Raw genomic sequence first — 27,460 nt, 5'->3', positions numbered from 1 at the left:
GCCCACAATCTAACGGAAATGGGGTCCAAGTAAGATAAACGTCACACATTTTTTTTTTAATTGACTAGGCAAAAATAGACTAGATTTATTCTCAAATGTTTGATATGAAAAACAGTTGGCTCCAGTTAATATTTAAGAGCTTTGATTTCAACTTGATCATGTCACTGGAGCAGTAGTTCCAGTCGGCACTAAAATAAAACACATGTTTCGGATCAACATAGTCAGGGAACCAGAGTAGCTTGAGCTCAGCTCCAGCCGTTAAGACAGCCTCCCCTGTGTGTGTGTGTGTGTGTGTGTGTGAGAGAGATAAAGAGACAGCAAGTGAGTCCCGAGGAGCTCATGCACCAGAAGAGCAGCCACCGGGAGGGAACAAGGGATCACTCCGACTGAAGCCCCAGTAGGACAGAAACGACTACGTCATCGAGGGAGTCAACTCTTCCAAGGTAAACTAGGCTAATTAAAGCAGACCGTCGGTTTGACGATGGATGAACATACTTCAACTTTTCTCGAGCATAGCCTACAGCAAATATGGATACTTTTGAATGTGTGTAAACGTATCTGAACTTTTCTAGAGCATTCGATTTTACCAACCGTCAGCCAAGTAAAAAAGGATATTCCATGATGTAGGCCTACTTCACATTAACGGAGTTGAGCGCGGACTGGAGCTCGGGTGTAACCTAAAAATGATTTTTTTTAAAAAAATCAAAAACAGAACTTTAAAAAAATAAATAACGTGATTTTATGTGATGTCAGAACTCCAGTCCGCCCACACAAATCGTTGTGCAACTCCGTTATTGTGAAGTACAGTACATCATGGCGTTTACTTGGCCACCAACTGTGTTCAGCAAGTATAAAACACGTGTTGTCGCGCGTCATTTCAGTTAAATTGCCTACTATCTCCGTGTGTGTGGCTGGAGAGCAGAATACAACAAATTATTGCAGTGTAACTGCATCCAAAATAAATTATTTTTTTTCCTCAGTAATTTTGAAGTATAACTGCAGTTCTGCAATTACTGCTTCCAAAATACCATAGTGGACTGCAGGTACGGCACTTTTAATGCAGGTTCAAAACCGCAATCCTTTTTTAGTAAGAGTTTCCTCCCCAGCAGCTGCAGCATCTGTAAAATGTGTTTACAATTTCAGTAGTGTTTAGACTTACTGAGCAGAGCTACTACCTTTGGCCCAGGCTGTGGAGGTCTTATGAATCCTGACATTCGGCTGGGTAGCCTAGTGGTTAGAGCATTGGACTAGTAACCGAAAGGTTGCAAGTTCAAACCCCCGAGCTGACAAGGTACAAATCTGTCGTTCTGCCCCTGAACAGGCTGTTAAACCCACTGTTCCCAGGTCGTCATTGAAAATAAGAATGTGTTCTTAACTGACTTGCCTGGTTAAATAAAGGTAAACAATTTTTATTTCTCTCTCCACCCCCCACCTCAATTCTCCTCAGTTCTAAAGCCTGATGAGTCGTGTAGGACTTCACTGTTCAATGGGACTGAACTGTGAACAAAGCCACGGTTGTAGTATAGTTTGTCTCTCTCTGCCAGTTCAGTCTGCCCTGTCTGTTACGGTGTTATGCCTGAAGAACTCCCATCGTGCCAGTCACAGCCTCGGCTAACATTGGGTTGGTGTTGTGGTTAGAGTAGCTAGCAGATTGTAATGGGCTAACGTGATGCATTAGCCTCTACTGTTTGGCGTGGCACAGAGCATTTTAGACTTAACTTGGTGATACTATCTTCGTTCTCGGTTCAGCTAAACATGTATCTTCTAAAATGTTTAAGTCCAGTTGCAGGTGGTTCGTTTGAATTGTAGAAAATGCTCCGTTATTAAATGCATGTTTTGCTCCGTGATGTAATCCAACTATGTGTATGCTGCCATCTTGTCTATTTCAAATCTTGTCATTGATTGAGACAGGTGGATCATGATTAGGCTACTGTTGGTCTTTCTAGTGGTAAAGATGGATGCAAAGAGTGATACATGATGAGTTTGGGATAGAGCGAATGGTAGTATGGAGAAAGAAAGGAAAGAGACTGACAGTGAGACAGAATGAAAACAAACAGGCGGCGCAAACGGGAAGAAGAATGTACGTAAAAGAACGAAGAGAATGAGCGCGACAGAGATGGATTTGGAGGGGACAGAGTAGTAGTAGTGATTTTGACAGTACCCAATAGTCCCCTTCCCAGACAGAACCCACAGCTAGGCTGGCCATGTTCCATTCATACCCGTAGTCCCCTTCCCCAATTCCTACTCCCTCAGATTTGTAAGGAAGAAATGGGTATAGGTAGTACCGTGAGAGCGCCATCTAGACCTCCAGTAGACTAAGTCCAACCAGTAGCAGTGCTTGACTGAACTGCTTACAGTATTCCTGTAGTAGTATACACCGAACAAAATATAAATGCAACATGCAACAATTTCAAAGATTTTACTGAGTTACAGTTCATTTAAGGAAATCAGTCAATTGAAATACGTTCATGAGGCCCTAATCTATGGATTTCACATGACAGGGCAGGGGTGCACCCACTGGGGAGCCAGGCCCAGCCAATCAGAATGAGTTTTTCTCCACAAAAGCAAAAGACAGACAGAAATACTCCTCAGCACCCCCACCCCTCAGACGATCCCACAGATGATGAAGCCGGGTGTGGAAGTCCTGGTCTGGCATGGTTACACGTGGTCTGCAGTTGGGATGCCAGTTGGACGTACTGCTATACATCAATGATGTTGCTTTTGCTGCTGGTGATTCTCTGATCCACCTATACACAGACAACACCATTCTGTATATTTCTGGCCCTTCTTTGGACACTGTTAGCTAAAAAAGCCACATTTTCTAAAACAATGTTGGAGGCAGCTTATGGTAGAGAAGTTAACATTCAATTGTCTGGCAACAGCTCTGGTGGACATTCTTGCAGTCAGCATGCCAATTGTACTCTCCCTCAACTTGAGACGCCTGTGGCATTGTGTTGTGTGACAAAACTGTACATTTTAGAGTGGCCTTTTATTGTCCCACAAGGTGCACCTGTGTAATGGTCATGCTGTTTAATCAGCTTCTTGATATGCTACACCTGTCAGGAGGATGGATTATCTTGGCAAAGGAGAAATGCTCACTAACAGGGATGTAAACACATTTGTGACCCAAATTTGAGAGAAAAAGCTTTTTGTGCTTGTGGAACATTTCTGTGATTTAAAAAAAAATATTTAGCTCATGAAACATGGGACTAACACTTTACAAGTTCTGTTTATTTTTGTTCAGTGTAGTTAGTACTGCTAGCTGTTGTGAACTGACCACTCCCTTCATCCCTCTCCTTTCCCCTCCTCTCTTCTCCAGGAGAGGTCTATGGTAAACCCTGTGTGTGTGCATAGTGTTTGTCTGCATTGTGTAGTGTGTGTTCTGTCTCTAACAGGCTTGTCAAACACTAACATGATTACAGACTGCCTGACTTTGTCCAATAAGCATCTCCATGACTACCAGAGAGTCCTGTTGACTGTCAGACCAGTGAACTGTAGCAGTTTAAGTGTTTAGCAGACAGACTATGCTAACTAAGCACACTGCTAAAAGGTCTGGGAACCTCTGATCTAACATTAGAGGTGGATCGGGTTACTCCCAGTGATCCATGGGTAGACTAGGAGTGTCTCTTGACTGGAAGTGTCACATGATTGGAGAATTATGTTGTTATGGTGTGACTCAAATGGTGTGTGCTGTGTGTGTTGAATAAGAGGATATCCTTTAACAACCGTGCTTATTTTGCTCTACTTTCAATGGGAGGAGTCAGTGTACAATGTAGATAATGGGACTCTGTCTCACTCACACACACACGCGCACACACACAAACCCCCTTCTCTTGTTTGCCCTCTTCTTGGCATAAATCTCATAGACTCCCCACCACAAAAATGTAGCCTTAAAGCTAAGGTATTTTTGTTCAGTGTAGTTAGTACTTCTAGCTGTTGCGAACCGACCACTCCCTTCTCCTTTCCCCTCCTCACTGGTGGCTGCTGAGGGGAGAACGGCTCATAATAATTGCCGGAGCAAAACCATCAAAAACATGTGTTTGATGTATTTGATACTATTCTGCTCCAGCCATTACCATGAGCCCGTCCACCAACCTCCTGTGCTACCGATACCAGGGTTTCTTCTCGATCAAAAAGGGACTATCCTGTTATTTATCTAATTACGTAACTGTTTAATTGTTACCAAATTAATAATGTAACATTTAACTCATTAGGATCTGGGGCACCATGAGAGCGGTTCTTTAACTTCTTATTGCTTGGGGGCAGTATTTCGACGTCTGGATGAAAAGCGTGCCCAAAGTAAATACACTGCTAAAAAAAATAAAGGGAACACTTAAACAACACAATGTAACTCCAAGTCAATCACACTTCTGTGAAATCAAACTGTCCACTTAGGAAGCAACACTGATTGACAATAAATGTCACATTCTGTTGTGCAAATGGAATAGACAACAGGTGGAAATTATAGGCAATTAGCAAGACACTCCCAATAAAGGAGTGGTTCTGCAGGTGGTGACTACAGACCACTTCTCAGTTCCTATGCTTCCTGGCTGATGTTTTGGTCACTTTTGAATGCTGGCGGTGCTTTCACTCTAGTGGTAGCATGAGACGGAGTCTACAACCCACACAAGTGGCTCAGGTAGTGCAGCTCATCCAGGATGGCACATCAATGCGAGCTGTGGCAAGAAGGTTTGCTGTGTCTGTCAGTGTAGTGTCCAGAGCATGGAGGCGCTACCAGGAGACAGGCCAGTACATCAGGAGACGTGGAGGAGGCCGTAGGAGGGCAACAACCCAGCAGCAGGACCGCTACCTCTACCTTTGTGCAAGGAGGAGCAGGAGGCGCACTGCCAGAGCCCTGCAAAATGACCTCCAGCAGAACACAAATGTACATGTGTCTGTTTCTGACCGTTTGAGCAGACTCCATGAGGGTGGTATGAGGGCCCGATGTCCACAGGTGGGGGTTGTGCTTACAGCCCAACACCGTGCAGGACGTTTTGGCATTTGCCAGAGAACACCAAGATTGGCAAATTCGCCACTGGCGCCCTGTGCTCTTTACAGATGAAAGCAGGTTCACACTGAGCACATGTGACAGACGTGACAGTCTGGAGACGCTGTGGAGAACGTTCTGCTGCCTGCAACATCCTCCAGCATGACCGGTTTGGCAGTGTGTCAGTCATGGTGTGGGGTGGCATTTCTTTGGGGGGCCGTACAGCCCTCCATGTGCTCGCCAGAGGTAGCCTGACTGCCATTAGGTACCAAGATGAGACCATATGCTGGTGCGGTTGGCCCTGGGTTCCTCCTAATGCAAGACAATGCTAGACCTCATGTGGCTGGAGTGTGTCAGCAGTTCCTGCAAGAGGAAGGCATTGATGCTATGGACTGGCCCGCCCGTTCCTCAGACCTGAATCCAATTGAGCACATCTGTGACATCATGTCTCGCTCCATCCACCAACAAACACCACGTTGCACCACAGACTGTCCAGGAGTTGGATTCTTTAGTCCAGGTCTGTGAGGAGATCCCTCAGGAGACCATCCGCCACCTCATCAGGAGCATGCCCAGGCGCTGTAGTGAGGTCATACAGGCACGTGGAGGCCACACACACACTACTGTACCTCATTTTGACTTGTTTTAAGGACATTACATCAAAGTTGGATCAGCCTGTAGTGTGGTTTTCCACTTTAATTTTGAGTGTGACTCCAAATCCAGACCTCCATGGGTTGATACATTTTATTTCCATTGATCATTTTTGTGTGATTTTGTTGTCAGCACATTCAACTATGTAAAGAAAAGTATTTAATAAAAATATTTCATTCATTCAGATCTAGGATGTGTTATTTTGGTGTTCCCTTTATTTTTTTGAGCAGTGTATATAATTGGAAGATTAGGATAGAAAACACTCTAAAGTTTCCAAAACTTGATTGTTAGTTGTCTCTTATTTTAAAATATAACGTTATAGGTGCATTATAATTTCTACGTACTTTTTCTGGTTTTAGTTGTTCAAGTTTCCGCTAGAAGTGTTTTTCCATCCCGAAAATGTATGCCATTATTTTAGTGTTTTTTTTTTTTTTACACTGTTTGGACATGTTTGTGTGTTCCAGGAGAATGATTGTGCCGTATGAGAATCAGTGTTTCGCTGCCCTGCGTATGGAATGTGTGTGTGTGTGTATAACTGTGTGTGTTCCTGCAGGGTGATGGTGGTGCCATATGAAAGCCAGGGCTATTCCTCCCTGCGTAGGGACTGCCAGCAGCGTCGAGTCCTGTTTGAAGACTCTGTGTTTCCGGCTACGGACCAGTCTCTGTTCTACAAGACCAACCGCATAGGAACCATCACCTGGAAGAGACCTAAGGTACCACACACTGACGGGAGGGGTGGGTGTGTTTGTCCGGGGGAAATAGGAGAGTTAACTTTTCAACTTCATATGCATCATCTCCAGCACCAAACCAGTGTCTACGTATGTGAAAACAGTTTGTTTCTATGATCTGTGGTTAAAAATATATGAAAGGTCCCCCAAAAATGATCTCTGACATCACAGGGTAGGATTAAAATTCATACAAAAAACAGATTTTCAAAACTTGTAATGAGTTTATAGCCAGAGGGAGGGTATTTTCTTGCTCACCACGTCACCGCAAATCTGTAAATCACTGTTTTTTTAAGAGTCCATGTTATCGCAGCAACGGACTCAACCGCACGAATACCCGACCAACCCGTCTTCAATCAGCTGTTTGTTATTTTATTGTCATGACGGTCTTCATCCAGAACCGTCGGTTACACGGTAATTGTGCCAGCCCTGGAGTTAAGGTGTTTGAATAAGCATCTGACTGAGGTATGTCATCTCACTGCTGAGAAAGAGATGTGGGTGGTGAAAGAGTGTGGGGCAGGGAATAATTATGTGATAATTCCCAAGAAGCCGGTGTTTGGAGGATATATTGGTATGGGTGTTGTTAGGCCTGTGCCAGACACCGGCTTCTCGGGCATCACTTTTATACAACGGGTTACCAACATTAAAAACAATTCTTGACATTTTCATTCACGTTTATTTTGATTAATTTATTCCTACTATTTCATCCTTCCAACAAGATATAGTCCCAACACAAATGTAGGGTTGCTGGACGCGTCCCAGTCGTTCTGTATCTATCTGCCATACTGACTACCAACGTTCTTATCCCTTGCTTGCTTGCTATCTAGCCAACTGCGGCTAACTTACACGTCAAAGTGCAGCCAGAATAACAACAGTATTTGCTTTTGTTTAAGCTGTTTTCTAGTGACATTTATTTGGATACATCCATAACAATGAGCTAATGAGGCTTGATTTCACCTGGCATAGTAAATGTGCTCACTTGTCAGGACACTGTTGTTCAGAGGAGCTAGCCAACAACACCGCTAACACAATCAATTCAAACTGGGAAGACTTCCAACTAGATGCACTTCCGTTTGTTTGACCTTTTTTCTATTGACCTTTTGTTTTTGTCTATATTCATAAAAACGATACCAGCTGAATCATGATTTAATCTGGCTGAGAAACGCTGCCTGTCTGTCTAGTCCCGACTTCTGACACGTTCATTACTATGGGACGACAGGAGGTCCAATTTGAATATTGAAACAATTTTGCAAATGTTGGAGAGACGGACAGCAAGGTTTATACAAATCTCCAGTCTTGAAAACTAAATGTTAGTCTAAAAGAAATGTGAGATCATGTCTAAATGCGTTTTATAGTGGAGATCAAGTTTCGAAGTTGCTGGGCTGGTGAGTCAGTGGATTGCGCAGTAAGATGCAACAGAGTAAATAGGCATTTTAACCCCAGAGTTGGGCAAGAAGAAACAAATGAGTTGGAGGGCATTAGAGGTAGTGAGAGAGAGCAGGGTAAGAGGGAGGTATGGGTAGAAATAGAGCGATATGTAGAGAGAGTGGTATGGGTAGAAATGGAGAAATGGAGAGCGATATGTAGAGAGAGAGCAGTATGGGTAGAAATTGAGAAATAGAGAGATGTGTAGTGAGAGAGAGGTATGGGTAGAAATTGAGAAGTGTAGAGAGAGCATTTGAGGTGTAGATTAGACAGTCCGTCCTGGGGGAGAGTCATCATGACAGTCAGGTAAAACAAACAGCAACACTCTGGTGACTACCTACCTACCGTCTCTGACTGTCTGTCTGTTCTGATTCACAGCTGTGAGTGTGTGCGTCTCGGTATGTTCAGTTATGAATCTGTTAATTACAGTACATGCCGCTCCCATGATATAAGTTGTTCTAGGTTTTTTATACTCTGCTATTATTCTACAGCTATGGTTACAGTATGATTGTCCAGGTAAGAGTGGTTGTAACAGCAGGACTGGTTGGACCAGTAAATAAAGCACTGGTGTACTGGTTGGACCAGTAAATGGTGTACTGGTTGGACCAGTAAATAAAGCACTGGTTGGACCAGTAAATAAAGCACTGGTTGGACCAGTAAATAAAGCACTGGTTGGACCAGTAAATAAAGCACTGGTTGGACCAGTAAATAAAGCACTGGTGTACTGGTTGGACCAGTGAATAAAGTACTGGTTGGACCAGTAAATAAAGCACTGGTGTACTGGCTGGACCAGTAAATAAAGCACTGGTTGGACCAGTAAATAAAGCACTGTTGTACTGGTTGGACCAGTAAATTAAGCACTGGTGTACTGGTTGGACCAGTAAATAAAGCACTGTTGTACAGGTTGGACCAGTAAATAAAGTGCTGGTTGGACCAGTAAATAAAGCACTGGTGTACTGGTTGGACCAGTAAATAAAGTACTGGTTGGACCAGTAAATAAAGCACTGGTGTACTGGTTTGAACAGTAAATAAAGCACTGGTGTACTGGTTTGAACAGTAAATAAAGCACTGGTGTACTGGTTTGAACAGTAAATAAAGCACTGGTGTACTGGTTTGAACAGTGAATAAAGTACTGGTGTACTGGTTTGAGCAGTAAATAAAGCACTGGTGTACTGGTTGGAACAGTGAATAAAGTACTGGTGTACTGGTTGGAACAGTAAATAAAGCACTGGTGTACTGGTTGGAACAGTGAATAAAGTACTGGTGTACTGGTTGGAACAGTAAATAAAGCACTGGTGTACTGGTTGGAACAGTAAATAAAGCACTGGTGTACTGGTTTGAACAGTAAATAAAGCACTGGTGTACTGGTTTGAACAGTAAATAAAGCACTGGTGTACTGGTTTGAACAGTAAATAAAGCACTGGTGTACTGGTTTGAACAGTAAATAAAGCACTGGTGTACTGGTTTGAACAGTAAATAAAGCACTGGTGTACTGGTTGGAACAGTGAATAAAGTACTGGTGTACTGGTTGGAAACAGCCCAAGGCAAAATGTTACTTCTCACCCAGTGAAATTCCTTAGGAGGGCCTCCTGGTTCAGAGAAAGAGCAGCTAGTGCTGTGTGGTTACAGCAGCGAACCATAGAACAGGTTGAGAAAATATCCACCCTACAATGTGTTAGACTTACTGATCTTCTTTGGGAGTGTACCAGAGGTTTTTGTCTTTCACAAGACCTCTGATCCCCCTGTTAACCTCTAGTTACAGTAGTGTCTGGCACAGTAAGGGTCCCAAAGAGTAGCTTAGTGTGGTCAGACCTGATTCTCCTCTTCCTCTGCCTCATCCTCTCCTGTTCCTGATCTGGGGCCTACAGCACCACCACAGCCTAGTACTGTCCTAGCGCACTCTGCCCAGAGAGCCTACTTTCTGCTGGGGCTGAGGGGTGGAGCAGGAAGGGCTGGAGAAGGGAGTTAATGATCTGTGGTTCTTCAGGTCCCAAATGGCACATATATTCCCTGCACAGTGCACTACTTTTGACGAGAGTGCTTTGGGCCCTGGTCATAAGTAGTGCACAATAGGGAATGGGGTGCAAGTTGGGACGCATCCAGACAGTTGGGATACCCTCCCTCTGCCATTAGTGGTCAGCTCAGAGAGCGCAGCACAGCCACAAAACAGTCTGAGTGCAATTAATTAACATGGGATCACAAGGATTGATGGATCGAGGGAGGAGAGGTTGAGAGAGACCTAATGGGTTTCTTGGCTTCTTCTTATAAGCATCTCAGAAACAATACCGGATCTCGTCTTCATCTTCCTCTCTGTCTCTCTCTCCCACCCTCCCCCTCTGTGTGTTAACATGGGGTTATCCCCCCTCTATAGGAGCTGTGTGTTATCCCCCCCCTCTATAGGAGCTGTGTGTTAATTACATTTACAATCTGAAACAAGGGCACACAGTCCGACTGCTCTGAACTCAAATAGGAGCTGTGTGATAACCCCATGTTGTCTTCTTCCCTATAGGAGCTGTGTGATAACCACAAGTTGTCTTCTTCCCTATAGGAGCTGTGTGATAACCACAAGTTGTCTTCTTCCCTATAGGAGCTGTGTGATAACCCCATGTTGTCTTCTTCTCTATAAGAGCTGTGTGATAACCCCATGTTGTCTTCTTCCCTATAGGAGCTGTGTGATAACCCCATGTTGTCTTCTTCCCTATAGGAGCTGTGTGATAACCCCATGTTGTCTTCTTCCCTATAGGAGCTGTGTGATAAAACCATGTTGTCTTCTTCCCTATAGGAGCTGTGTGATAACCCCATGTTGTCTTCTTCTCTATAGGAGCTGTGTGATAACCCCATGTTGTCTTCTTCCCTATAGGAGCTGTGTGATAACCCCAAGTTGTTTGTGGATGGTATCAGTGCTCATGACCTCCTCCAGGGCCAGCTGGGGAACTGTTGGTTCGTAGCTGCATGCTCCTCCCTGGCATCCAGAGAAACTCTGTGGCAAAAGGTAAGACTACCTGGCTGTGTATATGCTGTGCGTGTGTTTGCCTTGGGTGTGTGACGTGCAGTAGGAGGATGTGACTAGAGACCTGATCAAGAGGGATTTACAATTTTCCCCCACCACAAACACAAACCGGAATGATTTGGAGTTTATTATTGTTTCCGACTCCTATTTGGAGGAGTGGCGTGTGTGAGTGTGTGTTGGTGTGGCCCTTCTGAGATGGCAGTGTGTATTTTTTTCCACTGAGTTCATAGGGAACCATTAGCATTAGTCCCACTGCTCTTAACTTTCTGTGTTCAACTTTCCACCACTTCAGACTGGCTCTGCCTAGCTCCTTACCCCTAACCCCTAGCTACTAGTGTGAGGACGTCACTGTGTTGCTAACAGGTTCACATCCTCTACTGTCCCTGTCCGTACAAAGGCTCAAAAAAGTAGTCCTTTGCTTTACAAGCATACGACTGCCTTGCTTGACGATTACTGCACTGCGGAAAAGTTACCAAGTGGGCAGCGCCATTGGTGATATTTCAACCCGTGGAGGGATCTTACTGACGTGATCTAACTCCATACCCCTATCTCACTGAATTATCACATTACAGAGAGGGCTCTGATCTGTCGTCTAAAACAAGGTTTATTATGTTCCTCCATTTCCTGGACAACAGAGGGTCTGTCACTGAGGAAACAGCTGCTGTTGGTTTGGAGAGCTAATTTCACCCCAGAGACAGAGCTGGCAGGAGAGCTAAATAGACCGGGTCGATGAAGAGTTCTAAGCATTTTCTGTTCATTTCCCGGATGATTCTACACGTTGAATCGCCACTGTTAGTCGACACCCAGAACGTGATCAACCACACATTATCGACGTTCATTATGGTGTGTCTTCCTCTTAACACAGGCTCTCTGGAGAAAGCTCTGTTCCTTGAGCTGGGACTGTTGACCAACTGAGTGTCCGGTACAAGACTGTGTTCGTCCGCTGAGCTAAAGCCTCAGGCAAGGTCACTTGTCTTCAATAAAATACCTCTATTACACCTACACCATATTGACTGATATTATTAGCTCCCAGGGAGTGTGTGTGTGTGTGTGTGTGTGTGTGTGTGTGTGTGTGTGTGTGTGTGTGTGTGTGTGTGTGTGTGTGTGTGCTAATAGCATTTCAATTGGTGACGTCACTCACTCTGAGACCTGAAGTAGTTGTTCCCCTTGCTCTGCAAGGGCCGTGTCTTTTGTGGCGCGATGGGTAATGATGCTTCGTGGGTGACTGTCTGTGTGCAGAGGATCCCTGGTCCGAGCCCGGGTAGGGGCGAGGGGACGGATGAAAGCTAAACTGTTACGTGTGTGTGTGGACATAATTACCTGTTCTTTAGTTCCGGTGTTTAACGACATGCTATATCACGAGTCTGCAACGATATGTTCTAGAAGCAGTTCGTTAACACAGACACAGTAGAATTAATTGGACCAGACTGTACCCTCTACCCCAACCACACACACACACACATACACACCCTGTTATTAATCCAGTGGGAGGGTGATGTTATATCTGCTCAGGATCACTCTCATTAACACACTTTATTTCTCTCTCGCTCTCTCTATCGAAAGTGTTACATTTCCCTTCTGGCATGTAGTCTACCACTTGTCCAGTGTGTGTGTGTGTGTGTGTGTGTGTGTGTGTGTGAGAGAGAGTGTATTGATTGCCCTATGAATGAAAAGCAACCAAAGCTACTGTAGCCTGGGGCTAAGCCATCTCTATCCTGTCCCCTGCCCTGACCATTAACACAAACACAGCAGGACAGAGTACCTACATCTCTTTATTGGACAGCAGTAGAGGACATGGCCAGTTTACAGTATATTGTTGATATTGATATTTCATGCAAAGTGAATATGGTAACTAGTATATCAGTGCAGTGTAATAGGAGAGTAATACAGTGTAGATTAGAGTCATAGTCCAGCAGGTAGTTGGAGTTACATTGCAGCATTGGTTCTCTAATATTTCCTATAAAGAAGGATCAGAAAGACCTATTCATTCAGGTTTTCAATATAAATGTACAGGTAACTGCCAAGATAAAGGAAACACTTGAGTAAATGAGGGATACAAAGTATATTGAAAGCAGCTGCTTCCACATAGGTATGGTTCCTGAGTTAATTAAGCAGTTAACATCCCATCATACTTAAATATATACATTCTGGAGCGGAGGAGACAGCGTTTTCCACCACCACCAACAAAACACCACATTATGGAATTTCTTCTGGAAGAATGGTGCCGCAAACCTCCAATAGATTCTACAAGTGTCTGGAACTCTATGTCAAGTTGCATTGAAGCTGTTCTGGCTCGTGGCGGCCCAACACCCTATTAAGACACTTTCTGTTGGTGTTTCCTTTATTTTGGCAGGTACCCGTAGCTATAAGATTCTAACCTAAGTTAGTGATTCTGCAGCCTACTGTTACTACTGTGTAACTACTGTACCTCCAGAAGATGGTTTCTAGCAGATTATTGACTGACATGCATAGATAGATAGATGTTCAGGAAGAAAGTGCGCACACACTCAGATGAGAGATGGGACTTGTGGGTTTGTGTGGGCAGGGGGTGTAGACTGGCCCAACCTAGAATGGTTGTAATAGAAGGCATTCCCTTAGAATGGAGAGTGGGAGACTAGAGGAGTAGAGGGAAGAGGAAGCAGTTAAAGGGATACTTCGGGATTTTGTCAATGAGGCCCTTTATCTACTTCCCCAGAGTCAGATGAACTCGTGGATACCATTTGTATGTCTATGTCCAGTATGAAGGAAGTTAGATGTAGTTTCACATAGTTTTGTGGGCCAATGCTAACTAGTGTTGGTATCATAATGGTATCATTAGCATTGGTTCGCAAAACTACCTCTATCTACCTTCATACTGGACACAGAGAAGCACACACTTCTGTGTCCAGAGGGCCTCATTGCCAAAATCCAAAAGTATCCCTTTAAGGTTTCTAGGTCAGGCCTGATTAAACTCCACGGAGATGCTGACCTTGTCAGCCTCTGCCCCCTCCTTAAAGGCAAACAGGAAGTACATGACCTTGCGGACCTTGGCCAGCTCCGCGATTCGCTCCCCAAACTCCTGGATGTCTGCCTCCAGACACTTGAGGGGTGTGTCCTCCGGGTCGCCAGCGTTCCGCCAGAATGTTCCGACGGGTTCTAGAAGCTGCCGGGTCATCAGGTGTGTGAGGTCAGGGGTCCAGAGCTGGGAGATCCCTGTGACGGTCACTCTGCCATTGCCAATCAGAGACACCGACCAGTGGACGAACGTCAGCTCCTGATTGGCAAAGTCCAGACGGTAGACAGCCTCGTGGGGGAGGAGCAACCGCTCCCCCTCCTGTCGCCTCTGACCGCTCCGCTGCAGGGACTGGACACGTAGCCGCATCACCTAGCAACAATAATAACTATATTATTAATAGTAATAGTAATAATAATAAAACTATAATAGAACTTGCCTTTTGGCTACTCCACCGTTCTACTGCAGAGACTGGACACCCAGACGAATCACAGTATAGAATAATAATACTTTTATAATAGTAAAACTATAATCTGCTGGACACCCAGACGAATCACAGTATAGAATAATAATACTTTTATAATAGTAAAACTATAATCTGCTGGACACCCAGACGAATCACAGTATAGAATAATAATACTTTTATAATAGTAATACTATAATCTGCTGGACACCCAGACGAATCACAGTATAGAATAATAATACTTTTATAATAGTAATACTATAATCTGCTGGACACCCAGACGAATCACAGTATAGAATAATAATACTTTTATAATAGTAAAACTATAATCTGCTGGACACCCAGACGAATCACAGTATAGAATAATAATACTTTTATAATAGTAATACTATAATCTGCTGGACACCCAGACGAATCACAGTATAGAATAATAATACTTTTATAATAGTAAAACTATAATCTGCTGGACACCCAGACGAATCACAGTATAGAATAATAATACTTTTATAATAGTAATACTATAATCTGCTGGACACCCAGACGAATCACAGTATAGAATAATAATACTTTTATAATAGTAATACTATAATCTGCTGGACACCCAGACGAATCACAGTATAGAATAATAATACTTTTATAATAGTAATACTATAATATGCTGGACACTCAGATGCAGGTACCAGTCAGTACAAGTCAACTCCTGGAAACTGTCCATTCATTTGTCGGTCCGAATTTATATAGGCTACTTTGTTCCAGATGAGCACATATTTAAGACAGGACCAAACTACTACACATGGCAGAAGCCGATTTTTGAATTTTGTATGTCTACTAGAAAATACTTTAGGCAAAGTAAATGCATTACTCAGTTTCTGACCCATGCAAGAATCAAACTCACAACCAACTGAACCATCGATTGTGCTATTTCAACCACATATCAACCACCTCAACCTCATCTCAATCACGTTAACAGTTTTACCTCAGTGAGAGAGGTGTCCTCTGCAAAGCGTAGCTCCAGGGCTGAGCCAGACGAGGGAGCCGCAGACAGCTCTGTGTACATCTGAGAGCTCATCTTTCTGTGCTGGGGAGCGAGGCCTGCCTGTCTGTCTGGATGGATATCTGTGTCTGTCTGTGCCTGCAGATAGTTTCGCTGTGGTCCTCTCCCACTCTCTCTGTCTCTTATGCCATCTCTTTCCCCTCCCTTTCCCAGAGGGTAGTATGGTTGAGTTGGTTCTCTGGTTGGAACTATTGATTGTGTGGCATGTACAGTGAGGGAGGAATGGAGAACAGAAGTGAGGATGGGGTGTGTGGTGGCGCTAGGCAACAGGAAGTGATGACATCAGAAGAGGAACCAGGGATTTTCCTGAAGGCTTCTGGGAGCTGGTTGGTCATAGCTGGATGGGCTGGTTTATTAATACACACACTGGGCTGGCTGGCTGTGTGGAAGTGTGTTTTTATGTGTGGGTATGCGCCTATGTCTGTGTGTGTGTGTGTGTGTTGTTGGAGTTTGGTTGTTCTGATTCACTAGATGGTTGCTTGTTTTTGCTCCTGTTTTAATTAGCTGTGATTAGGGCTGTTACGGTGACCGCGTTATCGCAAATTCCATGTGACCGTTTAGTCACGGTAACTAGGCTTCTCCAAGTGCTGATGCTGCTGCAGGTCCTTAGTAGCCTACCAAACCTGCTAACTGCCTGGTACTCAGCACACTATTGTCCCTCTAATCACTCTGACATCAATGCAAATGTAATCGAAAATCTAATCAAACACTTCACGAGAGCCCATGTTGCGCAATATTTCTATAGGGTATGCAATTGCGGTCTCTATTAAAAAGAGGAAGTCCCATATGCTTTCTATAGACTAGGCCTACTACATTTACAGTGCATTCGGAAAGTATTCAGACCCCTTGACTTCTTAGGACACAGCCGTATTCTAAAATGGATTAAGTTGTTTTTCCCCCTCATCAATCTACACACAATACCCCATAATGACAAAATCAAGCTCTGTCAGGTTGGATGGGGAGTGTTGCTGCACAGCTATTTTCAGGTCTCTCCAGAGATGGCTCTGGCTGGATCACTCAAGGACATTCAGAGACTTGTCCCGAAGCCACTCCTGCGTTGTCTTGGCTGTGTGCTTAGGGTCATCGTCCCGTGGAAGGTGAACCTTCGCCCCAGTCTGAGGTCCTGAGCGCTCTGGAGCAGGTGTTCATGACAGCTTTGCACACTCTTGGCATTCTCTGAACCAGCTTCATGATGTAGTCACCTGGAATGCTTTTCAATTAGCAGGTGTACCTTCTTAAAAGACAGAAATGGAAGACCCAGTTACTGCTGCAGAGGATAAGTTCATTAGAGTTACCAGCCTCCAAAATTGCAGCCCAAATAAGTGCTTCACAGACTTCAAGTAACACACACACCTCAACATCAACTGTTCAGAGGAGACTGTGTGAATCAGGCCTTCATGGTCGAATTGCTGCAAAGAAACCCCTATTAAAGGACACCAATATGAAGAAAATACTTGCTTGGCCCAAGAAACACGCGCAATGGACATTAAACTGTTGGAAATTTGTCCAAATTGGAGATTTTTGGTTCCAACCGCCGTGTCTTTGTGCGACGCAGTGTGGGTGAACGGATAATCTCCACATGTGTATTTCCCACCGTAAAGCATGGAGGAGGAGGTGTTATGGTGTGGGGGTGCTTTGCTGGTGACACTGTCTGTATCACACTTAACCAGCATGGCTACCACAGCATTATGCAGCAATACGCCATCCCATCTGGTTTGCGCTTAGTGGGACTATCATTTACCAAGAAGGAGAGTGATGGAGTGTGGCATCGGATGACCTGGCCTCCACAATCCCTCGATTTCAACCAAATTGAGATGGCTTGGGATGAGTCGGACCACAGAGTGAAGGAAAAGCAGCCAACAAGTGCTCAGCAGTTGTGGGAACTCCTTCAAGACTGAGAATGCAAAGCTGTTGTCACGCCCTGACCATAGAGAGCCCTTGGTTAGAGCGTGAATAGGGGGTGTTCTAGTTCAATATTTCTATGTTGGTGTTTTGTATGGTTCCCAATTAGAGGCAGCTGGTATTCATTGCCTCTAATTGGGGATCATATTTAGGTAGCCATTTTTCCCACCTGTGTTTGTGGGATATTATTTGTGCTTGGTAGCACCACTGAGGTTACGTTTTGTTTATTGTTTCTTGAGAAGTTTCACTGCAAATAAAGATGTGGAACTCAACACTGCGCCGTGGTCCGGTCCTTATTACGAACGTGACATCTGTCCTCAAGGCAAAGGGTGGCTATATGAAGAATCTCAAATGTAAAATCTATTTTGGTTTAACAATTTTTGATTACGACATGATTCCATATGTTATTTCATAGTTTTGATGTCTTTACTATTATTATACAATGTAGAAAATAGTAAAAATAAAGAAAAACCCATGAATGAGTAGGTGTTCTAAAACTTTTGACCGGTAGTGTATGCTACTAGTTTATTCACAAACCTGTTGCGGGCTGAGGACGGTAAACCGACTGTCTGGCGGTCTGATTTGTGAATGATGTGCAGTAAGACAAGAAATGCATGCCTTTTTTTTTTCTCTTGTGTGACTTTTTAAAAATCAGTCGCACACCTCATGTAACCTAGCCCATAGGCCTAATATGTTTTGAAAAGCTTTGTTTCACAACTAAATTGACCAAATAACTTCTTAAAATGAAGCACATTAATCTGCTTTACAGCAGGTGTAGAGCCTAACTAGCATACATACATACAGTATATCACAAAAGTGAGTACACCCCTCACATGTTTGTAAATATGAGTATATCTTTTCATGTGACAACACTGAAGAAATGACACTTGCTACAATGTAAAGTAGTGAGTGTACAGCTTGTATAACAGTGTAAATTTGCTGTCCCCTTCAAAATAACTCAATAACTCTAAACCTCTGGCAACAAAAGTGAGTAAAAAGTGAGTACACCCCTAAGTGAAAATGTCCAAAATGTGCCCAAAGTGTCAATATTTTGTGTGGCCACCATCATTTTCCAGCACTGCCTTAACCCTCTTGGGCATGGAGTTCACCAGAGCTTCACAGGTTGCCACAGGAGTCCTCTTCCACTCCTCCATGACGACATCACAGAGCTGGTGGATGTTAGAGACCTTGCACTCCTCCACCTTCCGTTTGAGGATGCCCCACAGATGCTCAATAGGGTTTAGGTCTGGAGACATGCTTGGCCAGTCCATCCCCTTTACCCTCAGCTTCTTTAGCAAGACAGTGGTCGTCTTGGAGGTGTGTTTGGGGTCGTTATCATGTTGGAATACTGCCCTGTGGCCCAGTCTCCGAAGGGAGGGGATCATGCTCTGCTTCAGTATGTCACAGTACATGTTTACATTCATGGTTCCCTCAATGAACTGTAGCTCCCCAGTGCCGGCAGCACTCATGCAGCCCCAGACCATGACACTCCCACCACCACGCTTGACTGTAGGCAAGACACACTTGTCTTTGTACTCCTCACCTGGTTGCCGCCACACATTCTTGACACCATCTGAACCAAATAAGTTTATCTTGGTCTCATCAGACCACAGGACATGGTTCCAGTAATCCATGTCCTTGGTCTGCTTGTCTTCAGCAAACTGTTTGTGGACTTTCTTGTGCATCATCTTTAGAAGAGGCTTCCTTCTGGGACGACAGCCATGCAGACCAATTTGATGTAGTGTACGGCGTGTGGTCTGAGCACTGACAGGCTGACCCCCCTTCAACAATGCTGGCAGCACTCATACGTCTATTTCCCAAAGACAACCTCTGGATATAACGCTGAGAACGTGCACTCAACTTCTTTGGTCGACCATGGCGAGGCCTGTTCTGAGTGGAACCTGTCCAGTTAAACCGCTGTATGGTCTTGGCCGTGCTGCAGCTCAGTTTCAGTGTCTTGGCAATCTTCTTATAGCCCAGGCCATCTTTATGTAGAGCAACAATTCTTCAGATCCTCAGAGTTCTTTGCCATGAGGTGCCATGTTGAACTTCCAGTGACCAGTCAGTATGAGGGAGTGTGAGCGTGATGACACCAAATTTAACACACCTGCTCCCCATTCACACCTGAGACCTTGTAACACTAATGAGTCACATGACACCGGGGAGGGAAAATGGCTAATTGGGCCCAATTTGGACATTTTCACTTAGGGGTGTACTCAATTTTGTTGCCGCCGAGATATTCGAGGCATTATGAAGTTCTTGTCAAATTGTGAATGAGAGACTGATGAAGTGTGTGCAGAGCTCATGCCTTTCATGCAACTTTTCTCAAATCATCATTATTGGCATCATGCATCCCTAGAAAGTATTAAACATCAAAACAAATAGCCCGACGTTTGTATCACAGCTAAAGTTACATACAGTAAATAACTATAAATGAAGCATACAGGACTACCGGTTTCTTTGTTAACCGCTCAACACAGATTAGCCTCCTGTGCGCAAATCCTTTTGAAGAAAATATCCTTTCTATTTTATTCAGCTATGTTCAATTCTATTCTTCATACTACAAAATAACAAAGAATTCTAAGCAAATCTTGTCTGCTAAATGAACTAGTGTATCCCACAGCCATTTGGCATAGCCAGATCAAGGCCTAACATCAGGACAGCTCAGAGTATGATATTATGTTATTTTGAAATAGACTACATGTTCTTCATATCATGTTTTTTTACATCTTTCGAAAATAAATAAGTGATTTATTGTGATGGTGTGGACTATATTATTAAATGTATTTACTATACTTTTTTAAATATAGATGTCCCAAAGGTCTGCATCAGTGGCTTGTAGGCTATGCGTGGAAGCCAGGAGATGCTAAATGTGTTTGTTAATTAACGGTCAATTACTGTGAGACCGGCAGTTATTTGCTTGACAATCACCGGCTGAAGAAATTTCATGACCGTCACAACCCTAGCTGTGATGTGTTCTTCTAAATAGATGTTTTTAAGGTATTTTCAGATGTGTATTGAGCAGATAGTGAGAGAGACTGGCAGTGGGGAAAGTTGGAGGAGATTGTATAGTAGGCCGGATCCGAACCCATGCCGACACTGAAGACGTGTCCCGGAGGCTGCAGCATTCCCACTACACCAGCCAGGGCACACAGCTGTGACGTGTTCTGAGCATCTTATCTCCCTCCCAGGTGATTCCGGACCATAAGGACCAGGAATGGGATGAGGAGAAGCCGGAATCTTATGCCGGAATTTTCCACTTCCGCTTCTGGCGCTTTGGAGAATGGATTGATGTTGTCATCGACGACCGGTTGCCCACGGCAAACGGCAACTTGGTGTATTGTCACTCCAGTGACAGCAACGAGTTATGGAGCGCCCTGGTGGAGAAGGCTTATGCCAAGTTAGTACACACAAACACACACTGATTTGGTGAGGAAGGCTTACGCCAAGTTAATACTATAGTAGACTGTTGTGTTAATGTGTAGGGTGTATTGCGTGTGTGTGTGTGTGTGTGTGTGTGTGTGTGTGTGTGTAGGATGTATGGTTGTTACGAGGCATTGGACGGGGGCAACACAGCGGATGCGTTGGTGGATTTCACTGGTGGCGTCTCGGAGCCCTTGGACCTGCTGGAGGAAGGGTTGAGTACGGACGAGGAGAAACGCTCAGTGCTGTTCGACAGAGTCCTCAAGGTTCACAACAGAGGAGGCCTCATCAGCGCCTCCATACGGGTATAACACACACACACACACACACACCTAACTACTTACCTACCTACCTATAGTCCTGACCCTTCACCATTCCCTCCAGGCAGCCAGTTCAGCGGAGATGGAGGCTCGTCTGGCCTGTGGTCTGGTGAAGGGTCATGCCTACGCTGTGACAGACGTTAGAAAGGTCCGGCTGGGCCACGGCCTCATGGCTTACTTCAAGTCCGACAAACTCACAATGATACGACTCCGAAACCCCTGGGGAGAGAGCGAGTGGAAAGGAGCCTGGAGCGACAGGTAGGTTTTAAAGTGTTTGTTATTTACCTTTTTTAGTTATACAAGAAGTCCCATTGAGGTCAGAAGACCTCTTTCACAAGAAAGACCTGGCCTGGTATGAGGGGGGTGCAGGAGAGTGTGTGCAGGGGTATCAATTTGGTATGGCAGGGTATGGGAGTCGCCATACCCTAGCTAGCTCAACACCAACAATTTTTTAAATAGGCAACGAAAATCTTTCAAATCCCGATTTTTAAAAGGCAAATGCAGTTTAGCGGCATTAGTCGTCTGGCTTTGGGACCATGCAGATGCCTGGGAGCGGAAGGGAACACTGTTTTAATGGCTGGCTGGGTTTATGAAGAGCAGAGATCTGTGTATAGTGACGAGATGCTCGTGTCTAAGACTTAACTTCTTGTGACTCCCAAACCCGCATGCGGGAGCGTAATCATCGCCTTTTGTTAATCACCCTGTCATCTCAGATTTTCAAAATATGCTTTACAGCCAAAGCTAGACAAGCATTTGTGTAAGTTTATCGATAGCCTAGCATAGCATTATGTCTTGCTAGCAGCAGGCAACCTTGTCACAAATCAGAAAAGCAATGAAATTAAATCGTTTACCTTTGAACTTTGGATGTTTTCACTCACGAGACTCCCAGATACTCCCAGAAGTTCATTTTTTCCCAAAATATTATTTTTGTAGAAGAAATAGCTCCGTTTGTTCTTCACGTTTTGCTGGGAAATCGCCCGGAAATTGCAGTCACGAAAACGGCGAAAAATATTCAAAATTAGCTCCATAATATCGACAGAAACATGGCAAACGTTGTTTATAATCAATCCTCAAGGTGTTTTTCTAATATCTATTCGATATCCGTCGGGACAATTCGTTTTTCGCCGACGGCTATTCTTCAACATAAATGCGTAAAACTACGTCACAATGCTGTAGACACCTTGGGGAATACGTAGAAAGCGTGAACTCGTTGATGGCACATTCACAGCTCAATAGGGACTCATTGGAACGCAGAGCTTTCAAAATATGGGGCACTTCCGGATTGGATTTTTCTCAAGCTTTCGCCTGCAACATCAGTTCTGTTATACTCACAGACAATATCTTTACAGTTTTGGAAACGTTAGTGTTTTCTATCCAAAGCTGTCAATTATATGCATATTCTAGCATCTTGTCCTGACAAAATATCCCGTTTTAAAATACTACCCCCTAGTACCAGGAAAGCAGGCGTCAAGCTGATGTCCAAAATAAGCCCATTGAAACACATTGGGCTTAAATTGGACAGATTTTTGCAAGAGTGAAACCTCTCGCTTCGCCTCTTCCTCTCTGTGGAAAGCACATCAACGCAGTTGCAGGGAACAGCGTGACTTTTTTTTCAACACATTGTGGAGGTAAAGAAGGCTGTAGTAGATGCCTTTGGCTGGGTAACTGCTGTTTGACTTGACATGAAACTAAACAAGAGATTTAATACCGGTTCTGAGCTAGTGCGTAGCGAGCAGCTTTTATATTTTTATTTTACCTTTTATTTAACTATGCAAGTCGGTTAAGAACAAATTCTTATTTTCAATGACGGCCTAGGAACAGTGGGTTAACTGCCTGTTCAGGGGCAGAACGACAGATTTGTACCTTGGGGATTTGAACCGTCCGGTTACTAGTCCAACGCTCTAACCACTAGGCCACCCTGCCGCCCCAGCTAATGCTAGAGTAAATTTAGCCTGCTTTCTCTTGTCTCCAAATTGCATTTTTTTATAGATAATAAATTGTGTAGATGCTCATTTACTGCATTTCTATCTATCTATCTTCTAATTAACAGAGTAAATAACTCACAGACACTAGAGAAGCTTAACCAAGTTTAATTCTTCCCAAAGGGTCGATACAGCTGGATTCAGACAAAATACATTTTCACACAAGCACTGATATTTAACCGGTCCTCATAGGCTGAGTGTCCTCCAACCCATCTGTACAAACATCATTCTTTACTGCGAGGCAGGACACTAGTGATACGGGACATAAACTTCTATTTCTCTCCTAAGGTGACCTGACCTGACCTCAACCCCCCCCATCACTAATCCATGGCTCTCTCCCCTTATCAATGCCTGCCACATGTAATCACTTCCCTGCACTCAACACATTCCAAGCTTTGTTGCACCCACTATATACCTTCCTCCTATAACCCTTAACTTCTGGTGTAGATCCTCTAAACCTCAGCACTCCCTGAGTGACATGAATAAGTATATTTCATATTTTCAAAACCCAACAATGTTTTTTTTAAATACTTGGAGGAATCCCCCACGCCCAAGTGTTTGGGCGGGCGGGGTGTGTGTGTGTATATATAGACCTGTTCACGACTCACTCCCTCTGCTGGTGGAGAGAGGTAGCGTAGGCCAACTGGGAAACGGAGACCTGTAGCACAGATGGATGGTTCATTCCTGTTAGAATGTTTGTTTAATTTATATCCTGTATTGTAGGAAAATTCCATAGAGGATCTCGGCACCAAAAGGTCTGGGGAAAACTGCATGTTTGCTGTCCATGTCTCAGAACCTTGAATTCCTACTCTGTCAAGTTCTGTTCTGTTAGCATTATTTCACTCTACACAGCACACCCTTCAGACAAACACTGAGCGATAGAGAACTTCTCTCTCTTTCAGCTCAGAGGAGTGGGGGAAGGTGAGTAAGAGTGAAAGAGAGAAGATTGGAATGACGGTGCAGGATGATGGAGAATTCTGGTGAGTTCTAACCCTTGACATATGACCCCTAGCCATTCCTCCACACGGCTGAGAAAATGGATGGCCATAGGATGATGAAGCTTGATGACTTCCCTTTCTCCCCCCCATTCCTCGTCCCTCTCCCCTCCAGGATGACATTTGATGACTTCTGTCAGTACTTCAGTGATTTGATCATGTGTCGTCTGATCAACACTTCCTACCTGTCTCTCCACAAGACCTGGGAGGAGGGCTCTCTAAAGGGCTCCTGGCGGAACCATGACGACCCGCTCAGCAACCGCGCCGGGGGCTGCACCAACAACAAACACACCTTCCTACAGAACCCACAGGTAGGGGTGGGGATGGAGGGGGGCATTTGTGTGTGTTTATCTGTGTGTGTATTAATGTATAGGGTGTGTGTGTCTCTCCCTGCAGTATGTGTTCAACGTGAAGAAGCCAGAGGATGAGGTGCTGGTATGTCTACAGCAGACAGACAGGAGAGCCAGACCTAAAGAGGGGAAGGGAGAAAACCTGGCTATAGGCTTCGAGATACACCGGGTGAGAGGTGTGTGTGTGTGTGTTCATCACCTCATTGTGTGTGTAAGTGTTATTAATGTGTGTATTAATGTGTAGGTGGAGTTGAACAGGCAGTACCGTATGCACACTCGGCAGCAGAAGGTGTGTGGGAGTGTGTACATCAACTCCAGGTGTGTGTTCCTACGCTGTGTCTTGATGGAGGGTCGTTACGTTGTCATACCCACGACCTTTGACCCCGCTCTGGAAGGAGACTTCCTGTTGCGCATCTTTACTGACGTCCCCGCCGACTGCAGGTACACACACACACACACACACACACGTGTACACACTCACCCGTACACATTCTAACACTCACTCTCCTCATCCCCCCCATAGAGAGTTAACCCTTGATGAGCCAGCCCAGACGTGTTGGTCAGGACTGTGTGGTTTCCCTTCCCTGGTCACTCAGATCCATGTCCACAGAGCAGATGGACTGGCTGGACAAGACTCTGATGGAGGTATACAAACCTCCTCTCCCTTATGTGTCCATTTTCTTTCCTGGTCTGGTCTTCTTCTCCTATTCAGTGTGTGTGTGTGTGTGTGTGTGTGTTGCAGCATCAGATCCATATGTCATCATTCGTTGTGAGGGGGAGAAGGTTTGTTCTCCGGTCTATAAAGACACCCGCAGCCCAACCTTTGACACCAAGGCTCTATTCTACAGGAAGAAAACTAACCAGCCTATACTGATAGAGGTAGGAGACTGGGCTGGGTGGTGGGTTCTGTGTGTGTGTGTGCTCCTGTGGCTTAAAGAGGAGTTGGTGACCATTACAATTTGGGTTGTTTCTGTATGTAACCGTTCTCTCAATTAAATTCAATACAACTTTATTCATCCCCCAGGTGTATAACAACAACGTGTTGATGGATTCCTTCCTGGGTCAGGTCAGTTTGACCTCTGACCCCGGCGACCCCCAGCAGGTTACCGTCCACCTGAGGGACAAGGGTAATCGCCAAGACAATGACCTCCCGGGCACGCTCACCATCTCCATGGTGACCAGCAACATTCTCACTAACATCTGACTAACCGTCAACCAATCTATCAATCAGTGCCTTACTCCCTCCGTCCAATAGGAGAGAGAAGCTATAAAGATCAATTAATTTGCCATAAAACATATCTGTTAAGGGACCAAAGTTAGCCTTCCAGACGATAGTGTTGTTTTTACTGGGTGTGGTACTAACTCCAACCACATAGGGGCAACAGAGGACAGATAATCTCCTAGTTCTTCTTTCTCATTTAATAACCACTTTAACTTGTGCCATTACTGATATATAAATGCATGTCCAGTATTTCAGCAGTATATGTTGTCATGTTTACATTTATTCCCATGTTTTACATTTCAGTCAGCTTTGTACTAGTCTCTCTCAAGAAACTGATTTGGATCTGGGTGCTGAGAGCGGCTACTGACATTTCTAGTCTTTCGGAAGGACACTTATTTTTGTTAGCTTCATAATTCAACTTTAAAAATATTTAAAAAATAGAAAATATATTTCTGTCTTGCTCTACTTTGTATCACACTGATTTTCCAGTGGGAGGCCAAATACTCAGTAGCGACACATCATTCAGGGCATTTGAGCCTCACATGTTTAGCATGTTATTTTGGCATTCATACGTGTCACATATCAGTTTGCAAACAATGTAACAAAAACATAAATACATCTAATACTGAGTTAATAAAGCTGTATAACAAACATGGTCTCTTTTTGCTTTCTTGAGTAAGGCAGCCCCAAAATCTAGGTGTTTTAGTCGAGATCAGTTCTTTCTGTGGCGGAGGGGCAGCCAGCAGAAATACAAAGCGTTGGGGTTGGTAATATTTTCTAGTTGCGCCGTGATTGGCTCAGTGTTCTGTTACTCATGGGGACACTACATCACTGCAAAATCTACAGGGAGAGCTCGAAAACTCAAGCCCCTTGGGTGCTGCCATAGAGTTACATTAGAAGTGCCCATCCAAGAAGGCTCAAGGTCATTGGCCACAGATAAAATTACATCAAATCACATTATATCTACAGTAGCTTTGATTGGACTGATCATGTCAACATCATATTTAAAAAATCTTAGTCAGCAAGCCTGCAGTCGTCATCATGAGTCAAGTCGACAATCTACTGGCAAATGCTTTATGGTCTTTGTCATATGAAGATAAATTAGAGATAAAATGTCTCGGTGCTCATTGGCCTTTAGACATAAACATTACTCAAGTCAGAAATCGCAAATTCAACAATGACTGGTTTGGAAGGAAGCAGTGGCGAACTGCTTCGAAATGCTTGCAATCATTATTTATTACTTCCCCTGCCTGCTTTTCAGTGGAGAGGGTGTGTGGTCTGGGATTAACGATTTAAAACGTCTGAATGAAAAGGGTCTGAATACATGAGAATTGTGCATCAGATATAACGCTGTTAAACTGGGATTACTGGGGAAATCAAACGTTGTGGCTCAGCTAGACATATAGACGAGCCATCAACCTTCACAACCAACAAAGGGAGGAGAATAGGTATGTGCTTGACAGAATTATAGCATATATTAAATTGTGGCAATTGTGAGACAGCACTGCGAGGCCATGACGAGTCGGCCTACTCCTTACACCTGAAAACGCCTGGGTTCATTTTTGAGACCATGCGTGAAGGAGATTACAGGCTACAAAGGCATTATGACGACCAACCCATTTTTAAACAAACTTTTGGATTGTATGTATGAAGTGTACAGAGAAGCTATAACTAAGGAGACTGCTTTTGCATATGTACAGGTAGATGAGACCACTGACGACTCCTGTACTCTATATAATATAACACGATTTGACAACATTTCATCTGTGACCAATGACCTTGAGCCTTCTTGGATGGGCACTAATGTAACTCTATGGCAGCACTCAAGGGGCTAGAATGTTCTAGCTCTCCCCTTAGACTTGGCTGTGACGTAGTGTCCCCATGAGTGACAGAACACTGAACCAATCATGACGCTGGAGCTGCCTATTTACTTATTTGTATTTATTTAGGCAAAAAGATGTG

General features: G+C 44.2%; 2 protein-coding genes across 3 annotated transcripts; one reads left to right on the top strand and one right to left on the bottom strand.

Annotated features, from left to right (window-relative positions):
• The first annotated feature begins 277 nt into the window (after positions 1-277).
• On the top strand, positions 278-26,149 carry LOC118375441 (calpain-5-like). 2 transcript variants are annotated; one of them, XM_035762039.2, is made up of 13 exons: positions 278-443; positions 6,189-6,348; positions 10,646-10,777; positions 20,398-20,606; positions 20,742-20,934; positions 21,014-21,207; positions 23,834-23,911; positions 24,042-24,237; positions 24,323-24,445; positions 24,521-24,717; positions 24,800-24,921; positions 25,019-25,155; positions 25,301-26,149. In XM_035762039.2, exons 2-13 carry the CDS (start codon positions 6,193-6,195, stop codon positions 25,478-25,480), a joined length of 1,917 nt encoding a protein of 638 aa, XP_035617932.1. In that variant the 5' UTR covers positions 278-443; positions 6,189-6,192; the 3' UTR covers positions 25,481-26,149. The 2 variants fall into 2 exon arrangements, with proteins under 2 accessions (XP_035617932.1, XP_035618007.1); XM_035762114.2 differs by lacking the exon at positions 278-443 and adding an exon at positions 899-1,043.
• ompa (olfactory marker protein a) lies at positions 12,550-15,851 on the bottom strand. Its single transcript, XM_035763122.2, has 2 exons — positions 15,227-15,851; positions 12,550-14,159 (listed from the first exon to the last, which is right to left on the bottom strand). The coding sequence occupies exons 1-2, from the start codon at positions 15,317-15,319 to the stop codon at positions 13,731-13,733; spliced, it is 522 nt and encodes a 173-aa protein (XP_035619015.1). The 5' UTR covers positions 15,320-15,851; the 3' UTR covers positions 12,550-13,730.
• Positions 26,150-27,460: the final 1,311 nt, after the last annotated feature.

The sequence above is a fragment of the Oncorhynchus keta genome, chromosome 1, assembly GCF_023373465.1.
Source record: "Oncorhynchus keta strain PuntledgeMale-10-30-2019 chromosome 1, Oket_V2, whole genome shotgun sequence".
NCBI classification, from domain to species: domain Eukaryota; kingdom Metazoa; phylum Chordata; class Actinopteri; order Salmoniformes; family Salmonidae; genus Oncorhynchus; species Oncorhynchus keta.
Note: the sequence above shows the minus strand (reverse complement) of the source record. Positions and strands in the feature narration are given on the sequence as shown.